The following is a 23,291-nucleotide window of genomic DNA, read 5'->3' as shown; positions in this document are numbered from 1 at the left end:
AAATCTGCATTACAGTACAGATAATTTAGTGGGAATTGTCCTTAAGTGCCATGACAACAATGTCACAATACAAAAAAAGGCTTTGTTAATTCAAACATTTCTTCTGTGTCAAGCATCGTTTAGTATCGCTATCATGACCCAAAAAAGCATGCTTTTATTGACCGAAATGCCTTTGGCAACAACTCAGTCAGGTTACATAATTGATTTCACTTCTCAAAGCCTTTTCAAGCTAAAGGGAGAGCGAGCACAGCAACAGGATTATCGTGTGGTTTTGTGTTTCCCTTTCATTTGAGCAGCCCTGCCCTCTTGCCACATGGCCTGTCTTATGTCATACCCACAATGCCTCACAGTTACCTGTAACCACTCCTGAGGACAGCAAGGTCAGCACACATGCACACAAACATGGAGGCACACGCAAAACCTTCAACCTAGTGATCCTAATTCAGTATAATGAACAGAGGCCCGCTGCACAGACAATGGGTAAATCCAGACAGTCAAGGTCGCTACAGCTATTGATCAATCACTTAAATGTGAATCACTGAGTGACATCTGGCCTTCACAAGCTTCTTATACAACATCTCCCTCTAAACACAATAAAAGTATGAAAACAACAAACTCGTATCCTTGAATTAACATATGGTCAGTTGGCAAATAACACTTTAATTAAAAAAAAATAAAAAAAAAAAATAAATACACCAAATACATATGGTGTATATAGCGGACAATGATGTAACTGGTTATCGTTGTTATCATTTCTGCACAGCATGTAGGCCTATTTATAACTGTAAATTAATTTATATGTTTTGATGTTTAACAGTTTTGTCACACTGTGTCACTGCCTGACATGTCAACCACCTATATGCACAGAGTACAAATATGAAAAGAGCTGACACGCTAAAATTTTGATCTGTAAACATACCAAATACAAATTTCCATCTCTGTTATAGAGGACTCAATGGCAATACAATGTCTCCTTTAAATCAAATACAAACTAGATAAATATAATCAAAAATGCCATGTTCGTACACTTTAACCAGGCCTTGAGGCAAAACTGAGACTTAAGCCTGGTTTTACAGGCAGGGCTTAGACTAAGCTAGGAATGGGCCTTAGTTCATTAAGGGCATTTAAGTAGTTTTTATAAACGTGCCTAGAAAAGTAGCTGCATTAAGTTACAGGTGTGTATCTTAGGTCAGTGCAAGTGGCTTTCAGTTAAAACAGTTCAAACATGCATTTAGTCTAAAACTAGACTTAAGCCTTGTCTGTGAAACAAGGGGTCATAAATGTCCCAAATATTTTTTCCGCCTACATTGTACTATATTTTATGATTTTTTTTTTTAGACACGCAGAATGTAGATCATATTCGTATTGGTTTTTCACACACACACGATAGATAGATAGATAGATAGATAGATAGATAGATAGATAGATAGATAGATAGATAGATAGATAGATAGATAGATAGATAGATAGGCTTATTCATCTGTAACTTAAAACAGGCGGATGTAAGTGTATACCTGTATACCTGCACGCTGACCTGACACTCCCTACAGCACCTACACGCTTTATTTCAGACAACACAGCTATCTCAAAAAATAGGGAACTGCCTTTCAGACATCATGTGCGTGTAATTTCATGTTGTCTAGGTAGACAATACACTAGATTTTGATACAGCCAGTATCTCTCTCCTAACGAGGCCTGTGAACGAGCTCCGGTGTCCAACTGTTGCATCTTCACGAGATCAACTTCACACACAACTCGATCACACTTACTTTAAGGTAATAAAAAGCAAAATAATTTTTGTGTTTTAACAAGAAATGTCGACCGAAGCTAGGAAAATAAACAAGCCTTAAAAATAACGACAGCGAAAATAACACATTACAAGTCATTCCGAAACTACCAGCCGGAGAATATGCAACAACTTAATGCGATTGTCTACATGAAGCAACTTCAAACGCAACAGTACGTACCAGCCGTTCAGAGCACTATAGGAAAACACGTTGACATGTAGACAAGTTGCAACTTTCAGCCCGTCCACTCCGTCTCGAGCGAGAATAAAACGTCCACCCAATGTGAGCGCGTTGTTTATTCCTTGTAACTTTGTTTCTGTACAACGCTAGGCTGTACGGCAGCAAGTAGACGCCATGTTTGTGTTTGTTACTTTAGTGCGCTCTCGGGTTTCTCGGACTGACTGCTTTAGGCGGATGAACCCGCCCATGAATGACTCGCTGCTACACATTTCTCTGTCTTCCGCCCTACATAGACTCATTAATACCACAGATCTAGAGTAGTGCGCACCATGATTAACAGGTGGCTGGGTATTTATTTTCAGTAAACTAATGTTTGTAGTTTGTTATTGTACAGTTGCACAAATTAATATCAGTCAAAGGAAAATAAATAAACTTAAAATGGACCACAGAGATAAATGAGGGTTTGAAAAAAAAGTCTTTATTACAAAACATGAACACCAACATTTTTAGCCAATATTTACCTTTTACAATTAGTTTGTACATACTAAAGTTTAGTATTGATGTCATAAAAATATGGTTCAGACAAATTAGTTAGTTGATGGTAGCTTTAAAAAGGTTCAAAGCCCTTGTGATTAGCACATCAAGCAGTAAATTAATTTCATTTAGCAGACACATTTTGCATCATACTAGTATGTAAACAATTATAGTTGTTTATTAAGATATGTTAGTATTCGTCAAGAGTCAAATTCACTAAACTGGGCAGGGTGAATTTCTCTGCAGGAGAAGGAGGGGAAGGACTCTCAAGCTTGTCCAGATCAAGAAAGAAAAGCCTCTCGTCAGCAGTCCAGTGGCTCAAACCTGGGCTCTTCCTTGAATGTACTGGGAAGTCTTTGAAAGGTGATTTATCTAAAGAGGGCTCCAAGCACATTTGTGTCATCAGTTCAACAGGTGGCAGTATAAGTTCTTCCTCTCGCTCCTTGTTACCGTGGATCTCCTCTGAGCAGTCACTGTTAAATGACACCTCATCCTCAAAAAGATTTGGGAGCTCCTCCTGAGCAATGTTGAATTTAATAACATCACTTGAGCTTTGGCTGTTAAAAGCCTCCAGCTGCGAGGAGTCCCATGACACAGTTGAGTGAAGGGGTGACCCCTGCTGGACAGGAGGGGGAGTACAATGGGCAAGAGTAGTTGAAAATAAGAGGGAAGGCTGTGGACTTGGTCTTGTGCCAGGGCTGTTCACCTCAACCATTGGTGTTTTGAGCCAAGAAAGACTGTCATGCTGATTCCAAGACGCTTGTTTCTTCTCAGCCATGCCTTCCTCCACAGCTTTTCTCCACGAACTTCTCACATCCTTAACTAGGGAGAGTTTATTAAAAAAGATAAATAAACAAAGCTAGGCTACAAGTTTAAAAAATATTTCTAATGAAGAGTGAGCTAACTATTTATAAGTTAAAATACTTAAAATGGAGAAGAAATCAAAAGACTTGTACTTAGACTCTCAGGGGTGCGGCATAGTTGTTTCCTAGCTGAAAAAGGGTCAGATATGGCATTTAGTAACTGTCCAAGGTCCACATCACTCCTTCCATTGACTGGACTCATGATCACTGCCTCTGCAAACTGGGAACCAAACAGCAAATTAACCTTTTCACTTTACATAAACTCAAGCAGAGGATTGTCTGCTCCATATCTGTCCGTGGCGATTTCTCTCAGTTCGCACCGGTCATCAGAGAGCAGGTTTGATATAGGGAAAACTTGTGATGAGTAGAGCACTGCTCAGGACTGTCCATGTATCAGTTTCCCAGAGCAAAATCTACAAGGCATTAAACTGCAAACACAGCAATTTTAATCTGTTGTTCAGTTGTGGTAAAAAAATAAAATAAAAAAAAATCCAAAGATCTAAAATTACCTGTAAGTACCATTACAGTCAGAAGACGTTTGATCGAAGCTAAGCTATAAGCCCCCATAAAGCACCATTGTTAAAAAAAAGCATGTACAGAATCTGTTAAAATTTGCCAAGGAACACATCAATTGTCCCAAAGAAAAATGTTGTAATTCTGTGGACTGATGAGAGAAAAATCGTTCTTTTCGGGTCTAGTGTTCATCTACAGTACGTCAGGCGGTTACTAAATTCAAGCCACAGTACACTGTGAAGACAGAAGCATGGTTGCGCAAAAATCTTGGTATTGGGATGTTTTTCATACTACAGTGTTGTGCCTATTTTATTGTACACCAGGGATAGATCAGTTTGAATACATCAAAATACTTGAAGAGATTGTTGCCCTAGGCCGAAGAGGAAATGCCCTTCAAATGGGTCTTTCAACTAGACAACAACCCCCAAGCAACAAGTGCTCACTCGTGTGCTTTGAGGTCGTTGTCTAGTTGAGGACAAGCAACATCTTGGTTCCAGACAAAAAGGACTGAGGTAATGGAGTGGCCAGCTCAATCCCCTGACATCAACCCCTTTAAAAACTTGTGGAGTGACATTAAGAATGCAGCTTCTGAAGCAAACCCCCAAAATTCACAGCAACTGTGGAATGCATTTCATTCAAACTGGGCTGAAATACCAGTTTCTAGTTGCCAGACATTGGTTGGCTCAATGCAACGCAGTTATCAAAAACAATGGTTTTGCGACTAAATATTAGTTCAGTAATTTAAAGGGAAGTTAAATTACTTAAATATCCTCAGTAATTGTATTAAATTACCTCTATGTACTTACTAACAAAATAAAATAAAATAAAATAATCAAATCACATACTTGACTTGCTAAGTTGTCATACTCCAAATCTAAAATTTGAGCCTTGTTCTTTAGGACAGAGGTCTTTGTTGAGTGCAGACTTCTCCTGTGGCTAGGCTGCAAGAGAGAAGAGAGGGGAGAGGGGAGAGGGGGGATACAAGTCATGTTGAAGAAAACAAACAAGGTGGAACTTACTGCTCTCCAGGGGGTAAACTAAGGCAGAAATACATGCATCAACAGTTTTCAAACATGCTCACAGATCAAGTATAATGCAAACAAACATTCAATTATTTGCATGTACATCTGGGGTTATTCCAGAAAGCACGGATTGTAAAATTAACCTTTTCACACAGTACATTTATATAAACTCAAGCAGAGGATTGTCTGCTCCGTATCTGTCCGTGGCGATTTCTCTCAGTTCACACCGGTCATCAGAGAGCAGGTTTGATATAGGGAAAACTTGTGATGAGTAGAGCACTGCTTAGGACTGCCCATGTATCAGTTTCCCAGAGCAAAATCTACAAGGTACTAACCCTAACTGCAAATACAGCAACTAAGATAGGGTGTTTATTTGTGCCACCATGCATGGGGCTAAAATGAAGAGATACAAGCAGAAAAAGCATAGAGCTTAGCAATACAAAACTACCTGTATTGGACTGGCAGTCTGGGTCACAGACTGAATTTTAACCGGGTAAAGCAAGGGAGATTGACATGGTGGTGTCTCAAAAGTTGTCATTTTTTTGGAAAAGCTGCTGTCAGAAGACAGCAGGACCCCCTTATCTTCAGCTGCCACTGAAGTGCTGTTGAGAAATTGGGGAGGAAGTTACACTTTGTTTCCATGAAAATTGAACAAAAGTTATTTTCCCAACATTCACTATTTAGAAAGACTCAAATATTGCTGTACGTTTTGAGCTCTGGCTCCAGTTGGACTTCTGGCTCAAAATGGACATCTGTCACTGTTACCTCTGGTTTTCTTTTTGACGGCTGCTCTAGCAGTTCTCAAAAGTGAGGGAGAAAAAAAAAAAAAAAAAGGATAATTACACCATCTCTACAGAAGAAAGATATCACATAATGCACCCATTTAAGCTGTTAACTTACCAGGTAGTTTATATGGATATTGTGAGAGGACACTAGCCTCAAAGCTAGCCTCAGAAGCCGGCTCAAATGAGAGAGGAGCCATTGGAGAGACAAAGTCAAGAGCCTATTAAATGTTACAGAAAGCCGATCATCCTCATTGAAACAAAGTCAGAACATTGATAATGATGCACCAAACTAAACGTGTGACTTCTGTATGCATACTGCTTTGTATAATCTGGACACAGCAAAGTTTCAGAGAAGACAAAGTGAACTGTATGACCAGTGAACCTAAATAACCTAAATGGCTAAACTGACAGCATAGATTTAAAAGCAGCAATGACTTCACTTACAGGATCCTCTATAAGAAAAGAGGTCAGGGGTGTGTTTTTCAAACACACTGCCCACTTGTTCTCCCAGTCCTCCTCCATTCTTCTAATAGAGACCTTGATCTCGGTTGCATCCTCTTTAATCAGTTTCCGCCTGGAAAGATTAAATAATGAATTAAAAAAAAAAAAAAAAAAGTAATAAATTGTACCTTCTAAACGTTTGACTTCAAGTGTTAAACTGAAACACTATAATTTGTTCAAAAGCTGAACAACCAGTAAAAGGTCCCCAAATTCATTGTGTTCCTTCACATACCATTATACTCAGGTGACTGTGAACCCAGAGGGTATGGCCACAGATTTAAATTGTCAACACATGAATCAAATTAGACACTGATCAATCAGAGATTAACTCACTGGTGACAATTTTCAAAATTAAATGAAACCAGGTGTTTTTGTTTTTCATTTTGTCTTTTAATGTAACGTTTAACAAACAACTTTTAAACTAATCCAGACATATGGTCAGTCATTTAAATAACACTCCAAGTGTAAAGGACACATAACTTGATTATTAATGTTCAAGAGCACATTTAATTGTACCTGATAAGCTTAAGGTTTTCTTTTGAGCGGCTGAAAAGCAAGGCATTCTCCTGAAGGTCTTTGTGTTGAAGCTGTACACTCGGGCCTCCAATTTTCGCTCTCTCCTCACTAAGGACGTGTAATCCCTCATTTAGAAGCTCCAACAAAGGCACGATGACAGGCTGCCCTCCCTCATACAAGCTACCAACACTGGACTACGGACACAAATAAAAATTACTGTAAGAATTTTCAACACCAAAATAGAAATGCTGATCTACTGAGATTTTAGGAAATGCATCACGTGTTCATAAACACAAAAACGCATACATTTTCACAAGTTAAAGTTTTCCTTTTCTGCCTGTAGATCTCACCTGGTGGGATAGTTGCTCCATGCTTTCACGAAGAACTGCAGGCAACTTCACACTCAGGTTCTGCCCACCCAAGATGTACTGGTCCACCTGTCCATGGATCACACTCTCCATTACCTTTCGTTCTCCTTCAAGGGTGGATAAGACTCTGTCTGTCTCATTCCAAAGGCCTCGCACCTGAGAATGTAGTTTACACAAAAAAAAAAAAAAAAAGAAATATTAGTACTGACATTTCAGTAGTCAAGAGATTACTTATTAGAAAAAGAAAGTGAACATGTGGTGCAAACCTTTAGATTTTTTGCAATAATGTCTTCCTTTAAATCTGCATTACAGGCATGTTTTCTACAAACAAGAAACATTGTTTTTAGTGAAGTGAAAATAATCTGTGCAATTTACTTCAACAAAGCTGTAGAAAAAATATTTTAGAGATTTACTTAAGCAAATAATCATATTTGGCATCCTCTGCATCAAGGTCCCTCAAAGACTTTTCCAAACCTCTGAGAAAAAAAAAAAAAAAAAAAAAAAAAAAAAAACACATCTTGGTTACGCATATAACCCTGGTTTCCTGAGTAGGGAATGAGACCCTGCGACAGTAGCTGACGCTATGAGAACTGCCTCAGCTGTGACGATATGAGAACTGCCTCAGCTGTGACGATTGTCTGAAGCCCGTAAAGAAATGTTGTGTCATCGACATCATATAAGGACATACCCATGGAATCAATCATCAGATTTTGATGAAGGAAGCAGCAGAAAAGGACAAGTATGGAAAGCTATGTATAGGAAACGAGACACCACATGGCAAGCCTTATCTTACCCATATATTTATGGTTTTGGAGTCTCTACTAACGACTGATTAATTGAATCAGGTGTGTTTGATTAGGAAGAGTTTGAAAATGTGTTGTGTTGGTTTGACTCCAGAGCAGCATCTGAAATCACATACTTTCCTACTATATAGTAGGTGAAAAACAGTATGTGACAAAAGTAGTATGTCCTCCAAATTCAGAAGTACTCATAAAAGAGTAGGCAAAAAAGTACCCAATGACCAACTTCTTCCGGCGAGATTCGGAAGTATGCATACGATGGACACTTTACAATCCCATGAGGCCACAGGAGAGGATTTATGAATGGCAGTGAAGCAATTATGTAACTGACGCTGGTAGGTCTTATGATAATGACAACATGGCGAATGTAGTACGTCCAGAATACATTCATACTAGGGATGTTAAAGCTGCAGTCGGCAAGTCTGGCAGATTGGGTCGACTTAGCCAAAATTTTGAATGTTTACAACACTCGTGCCCCTCCCCCACTACCAGCGAGCACCCTCCCATCGAGGTGGTGCTCGTCAGAGCGTGTGTACCTGATTTTCTGTGAACACGTCCGTCTCTTCAGCATCGATCAACACCATGGACTCGGAGGTAGGCTGCCCTGGCTAATCTATCCATAGATAGCAATAACCGAGGAATTGGAAGCTTGTTAGTAGATTTTCTCTCCGCCATCACGCTTCATGCAATCTTCAGGCGAACTTCAGGCGTGTCGTGTGCATGTGATATTGTAACGTGCGCATCACAGGGGGATTTGTGGCGTGTGCACGACCTGTGATTGACAGTCAGATCTCACACCCCCCTGCGCTGATTGGATCCGATGATCCGGGAGCGGTGGATTTTTGCAAAAGTTAGAAGCTCGTTTTTTTTTCTAAAACCACCTTATTTATGTTGTTCTGTCGGATTATAGTGTCGATTTCACTGAATATGATCAAAAAAATTTTGCCGACGGCAGCTTTAACGATTAATCGACGATCGATTAATTGTCGATAATACATTTAATCGATAAAACTTATTGATCATCGATTAAGCAGGTTCATGCGCGTGCGTGCTGCTCAATCGCAAAACATGTATAGCGAGCACGTCGCCAGAGTTATGTTTGGGACCATTTTACACCATCATGACTATTAGTTTGTGTGTGCATTCGCAGCCTTTTGTTTTGTGCAAATGTAAGTTGTAATGTTGTGTTTATTTTGTGTAGGCCTAACGTATCTATATCAGAGGGTTGTTCCATAAAACAAGATTAGAATACAAGCCAGGCTTATTTTGGTTAGTCAGACTTATTGTCGGTGGATTCTGTTTCATAAAGCAAACTTAAAATAGTTCAAACTCAGTTACCCTGGCAACTTATGCTGGGAAACTAGCCTGGTCCAGGGCAGGCTAACTGTCAGGCTAAGCCTCAGCTGTTACACAGATCCTCTAACACTGACCAATAGGAACACAATGATATTAACACTGACACTCTCTCATGCCATTATTGGATTTTATTAAACAATATTAGTCCAAAAATAAATACACAGTATACAGAAAACCAACTTAAGGCTACAATGATAAATTAGACAATATAGACATACACACATTTTCTTTTTTCCCTGGCTGAATGTTTTGTGCCCAAGATTTAATTAGATTGTTTTAAAGATTTATGAATACATTTCTCTCTGGTTTTGTTTGGCAGCTGTAGTACATGTTTATGATTAGAAGAACATTAGAACACAATCTAAAAAAAAAGCTTTGTAAAGCAGAAGTTAAAATCACAAAATTAAAAATAAATAATTACAAAAGCACAGTATAAATTTTAACTGGTAAGATGAATCTGAGCTTAGTAATTGACAGTATATTAGCCTACCTTTGATTTACCCCATTACAATAGTCCCTTTACAGTTATTGCTATCATAAAAATACATTTGTAGGTTTAAAATTCTAAATAAGGCACATCTAATGTCCAAATAACAAATATTTTAGCACATATATATATATATATATATATATATATATAATTTATTATGTACTTTATTATGTCTTTCAATTCAAACACATTTAACACAATTATACAAATTGACAGTTCCTTTAAAGACATCATATTTTCCCCCAATAAATATTCTTTATTTTTCCTTCTACTTTTTTTATTTTCTGATAATACCCACCAACACAGCCTAAAAAACACATGATTAGAACAATAACCAAAAAGTACGTAGTTAGACACATTTACATATGATTTAAGGGGGAAAAGACAAAAAACAATAAATAAATATTAAGAAAAATTTAACATTCACATATTTATATCAAACTCTTATAATGACACATAATTCCTAATAGTTATTCAAGTAATATTATTTGAATATCAAATATTCAATATTAAATAAGTCAATAAATAAAATAACAAATAACTAGAAATAAAAGGGAGGGAGGGTTATATAAAAATGTAGTTAATGTAGGCTAATATATATTCCTTTATTTTATGGAATATTCTTTGATTTTAGAGTTGCACATATCTTTTCAAAATGTATACATTTGCTCTTAATTTCATGTTATCCTCTCCATAATGTACTTTAGAAATTAAATCTACTCATTTAAAACTGGGGATTCTTGCTTTCTCCAAAAAATTATTGCATTAAAAGCTGTAATTCTCAGCATTCTAAATAAGTATACATCATCTTTATTAAGTAGCATAGGTCCTATACCCAAAACTATATTTTGTATCTTTATATATTTAGTTTCTTAAAAAAAATCTTCCCTAATTAGGCTACTTCTGTTCACTGAAGTACTTCTGTTCGCTAGAAGTTCACTGCAACTTATCCAACATCCTAAAGATAAATTATTATAATTAGAAGATATTTCTAGTGTTATAAAATATCGCATATTAATTTTCCAAGCAAAATGTATATTTTAGTCAGAATTATTGCGCTCCTATTTGCCGCGCATGCGCGCAGCAGCGCTCGTTCAATATGAAGATTAGCAGCAAAATGGATACATTTGCATGACTTTCTAACATTTACAGATGCAGAATATAACTGTAAAATGTAAGTTTTGCACTGAGAAAAAAAAAAACCAACATGTCACAAACGCATAAAACAGCACAAAATATACGCTGTTTGATGGTGGATCGATTTGATCCACGATCAACCTCTAGGGCTGATTAAGAAACGCGTGCACACGCAATTATCTAGACTAGATAAACCTGGATCAAATTAGTGAGATTGCATGAACTTCAATTACCTTTTATGGAACCACTTTAGCCCCAACTTATTTGTTAGGCTCATTCAAGTCCGGTTTTGGAGTTTAATCCCCACTTTTCTAAGAGTCTTTTATGGAACAACTCTCTGATTTATCGCATAGGATGCATTTGGTTAAGAATTAATGTAGTAAAGCTTACGGTGATCCTCTTCAGTTTCAGCGCGCGCAGCTCAAACGGCAATGCACGACTTTAGCCCCGTTCACACCGCCAGCGACTTTGTCGCTGTATGTCGCTAGTGAAGTCGCTTGTGGGCGTTCATAGTGCTGTCGCTCTAATGTTATTGGTAGACTGCACGTCTCACCATATCTATACAAAATACCATCACAAGTGATATATACAACTATATCATTTTAATTTGACTAGGAATTAGGCTCAAAAGAAACAGTATGCTGTTGGGAGAGTGTTTTTATATTACCACAGCAGTGTTCAGTGGATTAAATCATTTAGCCTACTGGATTAACGATCGATCAATCAACAGATTAACTTAGGGTGACCAACCGTCCTGTTTTCCCAGGACATGTCCTGTTTTCACATCCAGTCCTGGCCGTCCTGTCTGTTTTTTATAAAGTGATGAAAATGTCCTGGTTTTCATTATTTTTCATTGGGCCATTAAGCGTGTACTTTAAATATACGCTTGCCTTTGCACACAAAACATATGAAACCGGCTTCGGCTTCGCCCCGTCTTGTTATAATCAGTGCGTTCCTCAATCCGATTCCACAGCGGCAAGCAGAGAGCACGTCAGAAAACAGAGGTGTGTGTGTGTGTGTGTGTTCATCTCAGCCTCATTGGTCTGTCACTGCTTGTCATTTCAAATATTCTGACATTGACCAATCAAATCAAAGTAGGCGGACTTTACGTTCACAGAATTTTAGCAGCGTGACTCGACGCTTCAGTTTGCGGTCAAGTGCGAGGTAAGATGTAAGTAGCTAACAGCGTAAAAAAAGCCCAAATGTAAATTCACAGATGATTTACAGAGAAAATTCCTGCGTTTTCATTTCGGTCGGGATCCATGTAAAGCAGAATGCATGAACAGCAAAGCTGGCACGCACGTGTCAGTGTCAAATACAGGTGCTAGCGACCTAGAAGCCCACATAAAGAAAGTATAGGCTACAAGAGAACAACAGGAGGATTGACTTTTTTTTATTTTTATTTTTTACTTAAATAGTGTAGTAGATTTTTTTTATTTTAGCAGTAGATTTTTAACCTATGCTTATGGCAATGAAAAGAAATAGTGTCATCATGTAAAAGGTGTTAAAAGTTAAACTTTTTTTTTAATAGTATTCTATTTTTGCGGGCCAAACATTGAATGGAAAGGATGTATTCCTTTATGTATTAAAGTACAATAACATAGGTTGTGGCCTATGTCACAACAAGGTTGTGAATGTTTTTTCAAGTATTTTTTGATGCATTCACCCCAGCCACACCCCCACCCCTTAACCACACCTCCTCAAACCACGCCCCGCCCATCAACCACGCCCCCGTCCTGTTTTCTGAAAACTAAAATATGGTCACCCTAGATTAACTCATACGTCTTAAATTACTAAAACGTCATTCGAATTTGACAAATAATCAATTTTCTTGTCCATAATAGTCAACATAATGCAGGGGAAACTGTAAAATGAACTGCAGCAGTGCTAAACTTAAACTTGCATCATAAAATTACAACACTTGAACTAAATGTGTGAATTAAACTCACTGAGACTGTCAACAGTTTCTTTTCCATGCATCATTTTATTATATCCATGTATGTGGTTACAGTCAAATCATATAAAACAGTGAAATCGCCCTCGAGCTCTTCTGTCTTGCCTGCACTCGAGACGGTGACGTGAGCTGAGCTCCACTGAAAGTCTTCTTTCCTATTGGTTGTCGCTTGCGAAAATCGCTTCTCATTTGCATAAAGTTGAAATTTCTGAACTTTTGTTGCGCGTCTCGAGTCGCTTGACACGCCCACATTCTGTCCGCCAATGGTCACTGTCGCTCGTGTCGCCGGAAGTCGCCAGCGTTCCATTGAAATGAATGGGATCATGACGCTTTGTCGCTGCGTGTCGCTGGCGGTGTGAACGGGGCTTAATAATGACTATTGGACTGTCATATTACATAACATTATAAAGAGAACAATATTGTAATAAAATATTGTGAATTATTTGGGTTTAGTTGCCATAGTCGCGTTGCTCCAGAAATAGCGCGTCCACAACATGAGTCATTCTGAATGGCACGTAACTTAGTTCAAGTTCACTTGTGAATTCGCTTTATTTTGTGCAGATATCATTTGTAATATTATGTTTATTTTGTATATAGCTGATTAATCTCATATAGGATGCATTTCTTTGAGTTAAATAACGCGCTAGCAAATTAGGACTGTCATATTACATAACATGAGAACAATGTTTTATTAAATCGTTGTGAATTCATTGGGTTTAGTTGCCAGGCTTAATATAGTGTTGGCTAAGCCTACCCATTTAGATTTTTATTTAAAATTTATTTTATGTTGCTTAATGTTTCACATGCAACAGGTGAGCCAGTGCACAATTATTTTTTATGTATTTTAATTTTCTGTGTATAATTTATTTTGTTAAACTACATAAATGCCATTATGTGTACCGTATTCCAACTGTTACAATAAAACATCAATTGAGCAATATAACATGCATTTTTATTCAGTATATAAGCAATATTTTGCTTTTTATGTTAAAGACACTATTGATACCGTGAGAAATTTACATTCTCAGGAAAATAGCCGCTTATCAGTTAATCGTTAATCGATCGGTAAGGTCAATCAACTAATGATTAATGAATTAATTGATAATTTGCATCCCTAATTCATACTATATAGAACATACTTTTTTAGCGGTTGTGAAGTAATTATTCAAAATAAGTACCTACTCAAGAGAGTATGAAATTTATGCAAAAACTGAAAGCCCAGGGCAGGGGTCTGTTCTTTGTACCTCTCTTAAAACATCTGAGATGATCTCTAGCTAATTTGGTTCTTCAAACAAATTTGCGGATTTGATTAAAATATCTGGATTAAGTTGTCTGAGATTACTGCACGGTCTTGTATTCATTGGAAAGGGCAGATATAACGCTACTTGAAACCACAATCAGCAATGCAGCGATTGGCTGGCGGGAAGACAGCAACGTAATGACATTAAAAAAGAACATCACACACCTGACAAAAAACTAGAATTTCTGGACCTTTATAAGGAAACAGCCAAGCCACCAATACGACAAAAAAGTTATAATAGATAAATGAAATGTACTGTTTGTTACATGATTGCCAATTATTTCCATTTTTCCCATAATAGCTTCAAATTAATGCACGGCTTAGACCAACTTAGACCTACTGTGTGTAAGACTCCAATAAAATTATTAGGTAATTATTCCCATTCGAATACATTTCTCAATAAGTAAAACTGGCTGTGTCTATATCATGATAGACTATACAACATTATAATATTATTTGCAATTTTATTTTTTAAATCATTATCATTTTAAATTATAATTGTTCCTGGTTCAATAAGGTAGTCTTGCAAGAAAGTAGCTGTGGCTGGGACAGACTTTAAGGATCACCTTCGCTTAAACAGATGCAATCTAATCCTGTTTACATGAAATAAGCCTGCTACCGAGAAGGTTTGAGTTACGGACCTGTTGCTATGACAGCAACTCCAGGGTGAGCTTTGAAGAATCTAACAATCCTGGATCATGTCAAATCGTCAACAATGAAATCCAGCTAATTGAGTAATCCACGTATGAAGAATGGACCCCTGGGTTACGTTTAAGTAAAAAAATTAAGTCCTTTCCTCACTAACTTCCCTCTGTCTTGTTCACGCGAATATCCATTCGTCCATTCGATGTCATTGTGTACACGCAACGAGTGCTTACTATCCTTGCAATGCATTTAAATGGAACACCCTAAGCCCTTGATCAATTGGAATCCAATATGGAGCTAATTTATTATTAAAAGTTTTAATATTAAATATTAAAAAATACACAAATGAAAATAGCAATATAAACTATAACTGTGTAAAAAAAAAAAAAACAGTAAGCTTAAGCATTAAATGTGGCATTAAATTATTAAATTCTGCCTGAAGTTTCGCTCCCTTGGTCAAAATCAAGGGTTCGAGGGTCTGTCCAACTAAACTTCCCTCATCCACTTAACGAAGTTGAACAGGCTTCAAAATGGCAGTGGGGAATCCCCCAAGGGGAAGTGCTTAGAGAAGTTTGAAAGCATATGTCTAAAAGCGGATTTAAACACAGCCCAGGAACAGGGTTGGTAAACAATGCTTTATACCACAGTGCCATGCTACGAGTGGCTGCCATTTAGTAAGCCACAGCACGGTAAGATTTTTTGTTTTTAAAAGAAGTCTCTTCTGCTCACCAAGGCTGCATTTATTTGATCCAAAATACAGCAAAAACAGTAATGTTGTGAAATATTTGTATAAATTAAAATAACATTTATTTTCTAATATATTTTAAAATGCATTTGAATTTTCAGCATCATTAATACGCCTCATTATTATTAGTATTATTGAAATGACTAAAAACAAAGTAAGTACTACTATTGTAATTTCACTATAAAATTGAGAAGGAAAAGTTTTATAATATCAATCATTTTATTTTACATTAAATTTTACATAAAATTACAATACTAATAGTTATGGCTGTCTTAATTTCTTAATTTTTGAAAATGAAGAAATTAAGACAGCCATAAATATTAGTATTGTAATTTTATAGTTGTAATGTAACAATGTAATAATGTTGTAATGAAACAATCAAACATTTGAACGTTAAACCATCTAACTTTTAGTTTGAGGGAGCCCTTAAAGCTTGTCTTTTGTTGATTTTGTTGGCAAGTATGGAAAGATGGTTGCCGCATGTTGCATTCCCAAATGCAAGTTAAAGCGACCAAAACTCAGAGCATATGCAGAGATAGAGTTTGTCTGGAGCAGCATTTATTGAAAACTGACCCACTCTGAGACGCTGCAAACACCGGCAAATAATGAGTTACTGACGGTTTTATTTCGATTAATTGCACAGCCCAGGCTGCTTGACCATACAAAACTTCTCAATGACAGGATTGACCACGTCACAGAAAAACCCTGACAGAGAGACATAAATCCCTTCCTAATGAATAAGAAATCTGAGGATTTATGTAATGGGCACGTCCTTATAAGATGGCTATGACATAATAAGAGGCACCGTCAGTGCCATCAGCCAATGAATTGGCGAACTTGGAGGCGTTTCCATAGTATCAGCTTATGCAGCGTTGAGTGAACCTATGAAAGGCAACTAATAGTAAGTAAATTGTCTAAATATAAGATGCATTATCTAACAAAATAAGACTTCCAGTAATGTAACCGATTCAACTGATGTGCAGTGGCTCCAACCACTGAATGGAGGAATGTGGCCACTCACTTAGCTCTTTTCTGATAGTCTTGTATAAGACAGTCCTGCTCTACGGTCACTCTCTGGAATTGTCTCTTCACCAGCTGAAATCTTTTCATCTCCAGCTCCTTTGAACTCGCTGGTATAGCTGCAGCCTCAGGGACCCACTGGTCATCTAATTGTTGATGTGACAAATGTAGAACACAATTATATCAATTTGAAAACATACCCTGAACATGATAATTTGATCCCTGGATAATAGAAAATAATGGATTTTTTTTTTCAAACCCAACTGGACCTGAATGTAAAAAGCAGAGATGTCTGCACAGCCTGCAGCCCTAAACACCAGTGGCGAGTGGGAACTTTTTCAACTAGGTATGACACAGACCAAAATAAGAGACGACAAATAAGAAACACCAGGGCAGGCGTAGATTTAAAAGTATGCCCATCCTCCTACCTTATTTGAATGATGAAATTTGTTGTCCGATCCTTTGTAATGTTAACATTAGCTGCGTTTTTAACCCATGTTGCCAAATAATGTAGCCTATAACCTACTTTGTGTAAAATATAAGAGACTATATTTTTCGTGGATTTTCACAAATAGTTTTGTTTGAGGAAAAACATAAAAATATATAGTTATGGTTTAATTTTTGATAATTTGATTAGATTGTTAATTTGATTATTATTTGATTGATTATCAATTTCTCTGCTTGGGCGAGCACCTTCAAGTAGACAAACCGCTCATAAGCATTGTTTCACCTCAAATGACATTTATGTTTATGTTAATATTAGAGGTGCCGTATTATTGACAGCAAGTGGTTGAAATTGGTACTGAAATCCAAATTCAAAAATTGGAGAGGGTTGTTTCTCCTGCCCTCTCCTCAGACTCGACACTCATGCCGGTTGCCAGTAGACGACACACAACAGGAACTAGCGCAATTGACAATCGAAGGCAACGAGCCTTACTCTAAGTTGATGAGTGGATTTATCTGCATTTTAACATGCCTCTGAACATAGAGCTATTCAGATGAATGCTGAGGCTTTTTAGGTCAGGTATAATCTACAATCTCTGACCTAGTTTGTTTGCTGGTTTTTGTGGCTACAATACACTGGCAAATGACAAAATACTATTAAGTAAATTGGCAGTCTGCAGGATAATACACAGATCAAAACAAAAACAGACATTCCGACATGGAACGCACATTTCAAAGTAGAATAACTGGCTTTAGCATTGTTTTTCAGAGAAACAAGTATGTGAACTTAGCATATTTCCTAAATATCTGCAAACATATTCACAGACTCTTCGAAACTGCATGAATCACGTAAATGGCCTTTTTCCATGTCAGAATGACGAATTTTGATGAAAGGTGACGAGTTTGCAGATATGCTATAATCACCATAAATAAACATTGACATAATACATTAACAGTAGATCATAGGGATATCATAGGGATATGCAATTAACCGCAATTTATTTTTAATTTCGGCTTCAAACAATTACGAAAACACAGTAATTTATATTATTGACTATTCATTGACTGTGAACTGCTCTGAAACCACAAGCCTGTTGAAACGTGCAGCGCTCACATTTAATTGAATCACATTAATCCATAATTACAATTCCTTGAATAGCCTACCTCTTGACATTAAAATACTAGAGACTTTTCTTACACCATTTAAAACATTTAAGACTTTTTATGGCCTTAAATTTGATAAAACTGAATTAAGGGCTTTTTAAGGATCCACAGGGACCCTGGTTTTTGTGGAAATTGCTTCACAGATCTTTAGGAAAACAATAGGGCCCTGAACACTTTCAGTGCTTAGGCCCTAATAATAATGGCATACCTGTGGTCAGTGTCTTCAGTGTTTTCAGCATGACATATTTAGATAAGTGGAGCATCAAGTTGATAAATCTTGGTCCAAAAGCAGAGAGCAAATGTGATGCAGCTACCTTAGGAAAAGCGTTACCTTCCTCGTTCTAAATATTAAATAAAATAAATAACATTACAAACCAGTAAAGGTGCATAAAGAGTACAATTAAAGTATTTAGTAAAATACATTAATATTAAACTTAACACATTTTACTCAACGTTTTTGCCCCTAAACATTCTCTAGGAACACAAAATGCACAATATTAAAGTTTTGTGTTAAACACAAAATTGCACATACCGCTATCTCTTGGAGCCATGCAAAAGCCACCTTGCGAAACTCAGCATCACCTTTATGATCCCAAATTGGCCAGCAATGTCTATACAAACAATAACATTTTTGAATCAGCAATTCAAATCACAACAGAAGAGGATTGTAAAATTAAAAAAGTACTAGCTACTGTATAGCTAGTGTTACCTGAAGACGTCTTGGGCACGAGTGGGATTCAGTTTATCAAATAAAAAGTGTATGACAATGTAGAATGCCTCTTTGTTCGGCTTATCAAACATGTTCCTGTAAAAAATAAAATTAAAGCAAGCAAGCAGCATTGATCAGGCCCTCACACGAGCATCCCTAGCCTTTCAAGTACTTCCTGTTTCATGGCTTAAAGTCAAAATTCATCATGCAACCAGGGCAACCCTCTACAATGCGAGTAAATCACTCGCATATTGTACAGTATATCTTATAACAGCTGAAATAGCTGAGTCAGTGTACTACACAACACACTTAATGATTGGGGATTTAAAACCCTGCCGACGATACTTGTGGTTTTATTTATAAAACATTAAACATAACGTTACGTTGGGTGTTGCTAATAATTTCCACCGTGTTCTTATCAAATTTATGTTTGAAATTAATTTCGTGAGAACAACTGTTGAAGAAAATGTAATCGAACCCAAATTTTAGGTTCATGGTGAAGGTACACATTCTTATGGTGATTGATTGAAGAATGATAAATGCATGTTGATGTCACAGCAATGCATCTTGAATAAAATATTTTTTCATTAAAGGTGAACTAAGTAACTTTTTTACCTTAACTGAACAGCTTCGGAGTCATTGGAATGGTTACATTACTTATTTTGGGTTGAATGGTGGTCGTTTCGCACCCCCCTGGTGCCCGTGAGCGGAAAATACGCACTTGCAACTTTGAGCCGGCGGGCCGCCGGCCGCCGTGTCAGGAAGTCTCGCGTGATATCAGGTCTCGCGATGTAAAGACATCTGCTAAAATGCTGTCATTATTGCGCTCCCTCACGCTGTTTGAACCCGAATGAAGAAGACGTTTTAAAGAATGTCCCATCTGCTTTGATTTCGTTGATCTACTAGCCTCTGGTGTCCGAGAATCGCCTACGAGTTTTTACAACAGTGTTGTCAAATATCTATTCCGAAGCTGTGGGGGGAGCTCTAGAAAGAAACCTGCGAGCAAAAAGCGAGAATACAGCGAAGAAATCCCGAAGTTACTGAGCCCCGCTTTAAGCAGGGGGGCAGCGTTTCATATTATTTTCCGCCATTCCCAATCCTGGTCCTGGGGACCCACAGCTCTGCACATTTTATATGTCTCCTTTATCTGACACACCCAGTTCAGTTCATAGAGCCCTTTCCTAACGAGATGATGATCTGAATCAGGTGTGTTAAATGAGGGAGACATACAAACTGTGCAGAGCTGTGGGTCCCCAGGACCAGGATTGGGAACCACTTCTCTTTTTTTTTTTTTTTGGAGTTATCGGATTCATTTAATTTATTTCAGGCTTTTGGGACACATTTATTTGTCCATCTCTCAATTAGCATTGGTTTGCAATGTTAAATGCAAATCAATGATAAATGTTCTTGTTTGTTTGGACAAAATGTTAAAAATATCTTATTTTCAGTGAAAATGTATAAGTTCGTATTTATTGTTCTATTTATTCTATTTAGCTGTACTATTAAGAAAATAACAAGACTGCAGAAATGCAAAGATGTTATTGTTATTTAACTTTGTAAAAAAATATTAGTTTAATTTGAAATCACTGTGCATTTCTAGTTGTTGTTGCTAGTTTGTATGTTTGAGTTGAGAAATACACATTTCAGCATTTCATCAGTAATCTGTGTGTAACGTAGCCTACATTTTCCTTGCAAAGCAAGCTGACTCATGGTACCATTCGTTTATTATATCACAATCGCAATATTGACCTCAATAATCGCAAAATGACATTTTCCTCAACTCGTGCAGCCCTAATATATATATATATATATATATATATATATATATAATTATGTTACATAAAATGTTAATTGTTATGTTTATGTAACAATTAAAATGTTACATAAACATAAAATTTATGTTATTTAAAGTACATTATGAAAAATACTTTATTGTTACATAGCCTATATGTGCAACATTACAGCCGTAAATAGATTATAAATTATAGCTGGATTATGTAGGCTAACTTAAATTACATAGCGATGTATGTTTATAATTAAAAAATGGTTTGTATATTCTAAAAAAAAAAAAAAAAAAAAAAAACGTTGCGGGGATTTTTAGTGGGCGAAAGATAATGTACGGAAAGAATTTTGCTATTGAGACAGCCCTTAAAATGGCCGACTCCCTGATCAGTGCCCTGACAACAGAAAAAGGGTAGCTTATTGAGACGCACCCTGTGTGGGTAGTGTACTGAGTTTTGTATACGTTACATGTATGGTATGAGTACATTTTTTGGCTGCATTCAATGACTACAAAGATGTACATCTAGGACCAGTGTAAATAAAAGACAAATTATATAACGTCAAAAAAAGTATGACATTCATATAAAAACTAATATGGTAAAAAAAAAAAAAAAAAAAAAAGACGATTACGAGTTAATGACAAAGATATTCAATTACGAGGAAAAGAGATAGCATGACTTACATTCCCAAATTCAGATGTTTGATGTTTTTGGTAACGGTCTCCGGTCTGAATTCGAGGCACAGGAGGCACCACCATAAATATTTACCGTTTGTTTTCTGTAGTTTAGACATCTCGCATAATAGAGCAGCGCTTCAGGACAAGTAACTCCGCGATCAACTGGACAAACACTTTGCAAGCTATCAATGATAACCCATTCACACCATAGCTATCGTACAACGCTTGGTCTGGGTGGGACCTACTCAAAAGATAAACTGAATAAAATATTTACTTATATTCAGGATCACAGCAACTTCCTGTTAACCGCCAAATTATTTGAGCGTATTTACAGCGTCCGTGGCTTCGTCTCAAATCTTTGTAGAATCAGACTAGTGTCCTTGTTTAATACTGATTTATATATACAAATAATAGGCTAAAGCAAAATGGCGAAGGCGTCACTCAGGCGAAAGACTATTCAGTGTGTTTATACATTAGCATTTAAGTACGCGATAATACGACAGCGCGAGATCGTTGCATGTATTGGGACACGACCATTGAAATTGGGCGGGACCTGAAATACGTTGCAGTTCCTACTACGGCAAGCAAAAAAGATCAAATACGTCAACGGGAAAACAACGCGTCACGCGCTCTTTTTGTTCAGAAGCAGTCAGGACATTATGACCATGATAATTGTTGGTAATGTTTTTTGTTTCTTTTTTCGTTTCTTTTCTTCAAGCATTTAATAAAAAAAGAGAGCACTGAATGAGGTCAATGAAAACATCTGCACCATATTATTATGGTGGAGTAAGTTTTAATATGTTAAAACACCTGGGGCCTGTTTCAATAAGGAGGTTCAACCAACTCTGAGTTAAAACTTGAACTCTTAGTTGACTTACCCTGAGATGGGAAACTCTGAGTTTTCGGTTACAGAACAGCTGAAATGAGTTAGTTCAATCAACTCTGAGTTGACCTACTCCAGAGAATGTCTAATAGGAAGAGAATTGGCACTCTCTGCTTACTTCCGGTTTCTGGACTGGCTGCAGTAACACGTCTTTGTCCATGCGGTGGCGCTCGCAGGCGAGTGCAGAATGAATGGAGGTCTATGGCGAAAAACCCTCAAAATCCACTTTTCTCAGGATATAATTTTTTTGTCTAGTAATTTGAATGTTGTATTCGAAAGGAGATGCAAAGAAATTACACATTGCTGGGTGTTAGATTTTTTAGAGTCACTTATTTGGTTTAAAAAGTCTTTTAAAATGTCAATGACGTCAGAATGCTGACGTCATTAGCAGAATGCTAGCGTGTTATGGGCAACAACAACTCAACCTGTAAGAAATCGAAAAGAAATAAGTACTCGTTCATTCAACTTTCGACCTATAACCCATGTTGAACTTGCAAAACTTACAATAAGATCTGAGATTTTTCAAAGGCAATCGGGTGAAAGAGACACATTTAGCCGTCTAGCCCCATAGACTCCCATTCAGTCTGCACTCGCCCGCGATCACCTCCAGTGGAATTCTAATGGAACTGATCGATACAATGGGGTCGATACAATGGGGCTAATAGGAAGTGCCAAGGCTCTCCGTAGACGGGCTCTGCTGTTATACACATAGACAGTATAATATACAGTGTTGGGTGTAATTAATTACCAAGTAATCTAAATATTGTGATTTAATTAAAGGGATAACTCTTAATTCTTCTGTAATTTAAAATAAAATCTGATGTAATTACATTAAATAGGCTACTGCATACATGGATTTCTCGGCGACGTCATCACTGCTTGCGCACGCATCCAGCAGGCAGAAAGACCCGCGGTCTTCGTACTGGAGTAAAGGGTTTAGGCTAGTAGCATAGTGGTGGTGGTGTTGTCGCTAAGTCAAAATACCAAGGAGTTGTTGCGTAATTTATTTACATGCAGGTCTATCTGTTGTTTTATCTGCTCTTTTAAATTATACATGTTGCAAGTAATTCCAAATCAAGGCAAATGGAAGAGTGGGACAGAAGGAGGAAGTTGTATG

General features: G+C 37.1%; 1 protein-coding gene across 4 annotated transcripts; it reads right to left on the bottom strand.

Annotated features, from left to right (window-relative positions):
- Positions 1-2,421: 2,421 nt before the first annotated feature.
- LOC308686382 (HAUS augmin-like complex subunit 6) lies at positions 2,422-22,290 on the bottom strand. Of its 4 annotated transcripts, none has more exons than XM_081394804.1 (16): positions 22,170-22,290; positions 18,834-18,929; positions 18,657-18,735; positions 18,333-18,465; positions 16,518-16,662; positions 7,483-7,545; positions 7,336-7,390; positions 7,052-7,225; positions 6,702-6,895; positions 6,129-6,258; positions 5,800-5,902; positions 5,606-5,699; positions 5,348-5,501; positions 4,723-4,818; positions 3,458-3,584; positions 2,422-3,323 (listed from the first exon to the last, which is right to left on the bottom strand). In XM_081394804.1, exons 2-16 carry the CDS (start codon positions 18,923-18,925, stop codon positions 2,692-2,694), a joined length of 2,271 nt encoding a protein of 756 aa, XP_081250930.1. In that variant the 5' UTR covers positions 18,926-18,929; positions 22,170-22,290; the 3' UTR covers positions 2,422-2,691. The 4 variants fall into 4 exon arrangements, with proteins under 4 accessions (XP_081250930.1, XP_081250928.1, XP_081250929.1 ...); XM_081394802.1 differs by lacking the exon at positions 22,170-22,290 and adding an exon at positions 21,298-21,822; XM_081394803.1 differs by lacking the exon at positions 22,170-22,290 and adding an exon at positions 21,298-21,822 and having other exon boundaries at positions 5,606-5,690.
- Positions 22,291-23,291: the final 1,001 nt, after the last annotated feature.

Source organism: Scardinius erythrophthalmus (assembly GCF_964197995.2).
Source record: "Scardinius erythrophthalmus genome assembly, contig: HAP1_SCAFFOLD_225, whole genome shotgun sequence".
NCBI classification, from domain to species: Eukaryota; Metazoa; Chordata; class Actinopteri; order Cypriniformes; family Leuciscidae; genus Scardinius; species Scardinius erythrophthalmus.
This window is presented reverse-complemented; position numbering and strand designations above follow the sequence as displayed.

What these genes read in the sequence shown, in the direction of transcription:
- LOC308686382 (XM_081394802.1), bottom strand. Translation starts at nt 21,407, where the DNA reads ATGTCTAAACTACAGAAAACAAACGGTAAATATTTATGGTGGTGCCTC. An exon ending in CTTTTCTTATAGAGGATCCT is followed by an intron (nt 5,903 to 6,128) that starts GTAAGTGAAGTC and finishes AACATTTAATAG; the next exon opens with GCTCTTGACTTTGTCTCTCC. An exon ending in CTGGAGCCAGAGCTCAAAAC is followed by an intron (nt 5,502 to 5,605) that starts GTACAGCAATAT and finishes ATTTCTCAACAG; the next exon opens with CACTTCAGTGGCAGCTGAAG.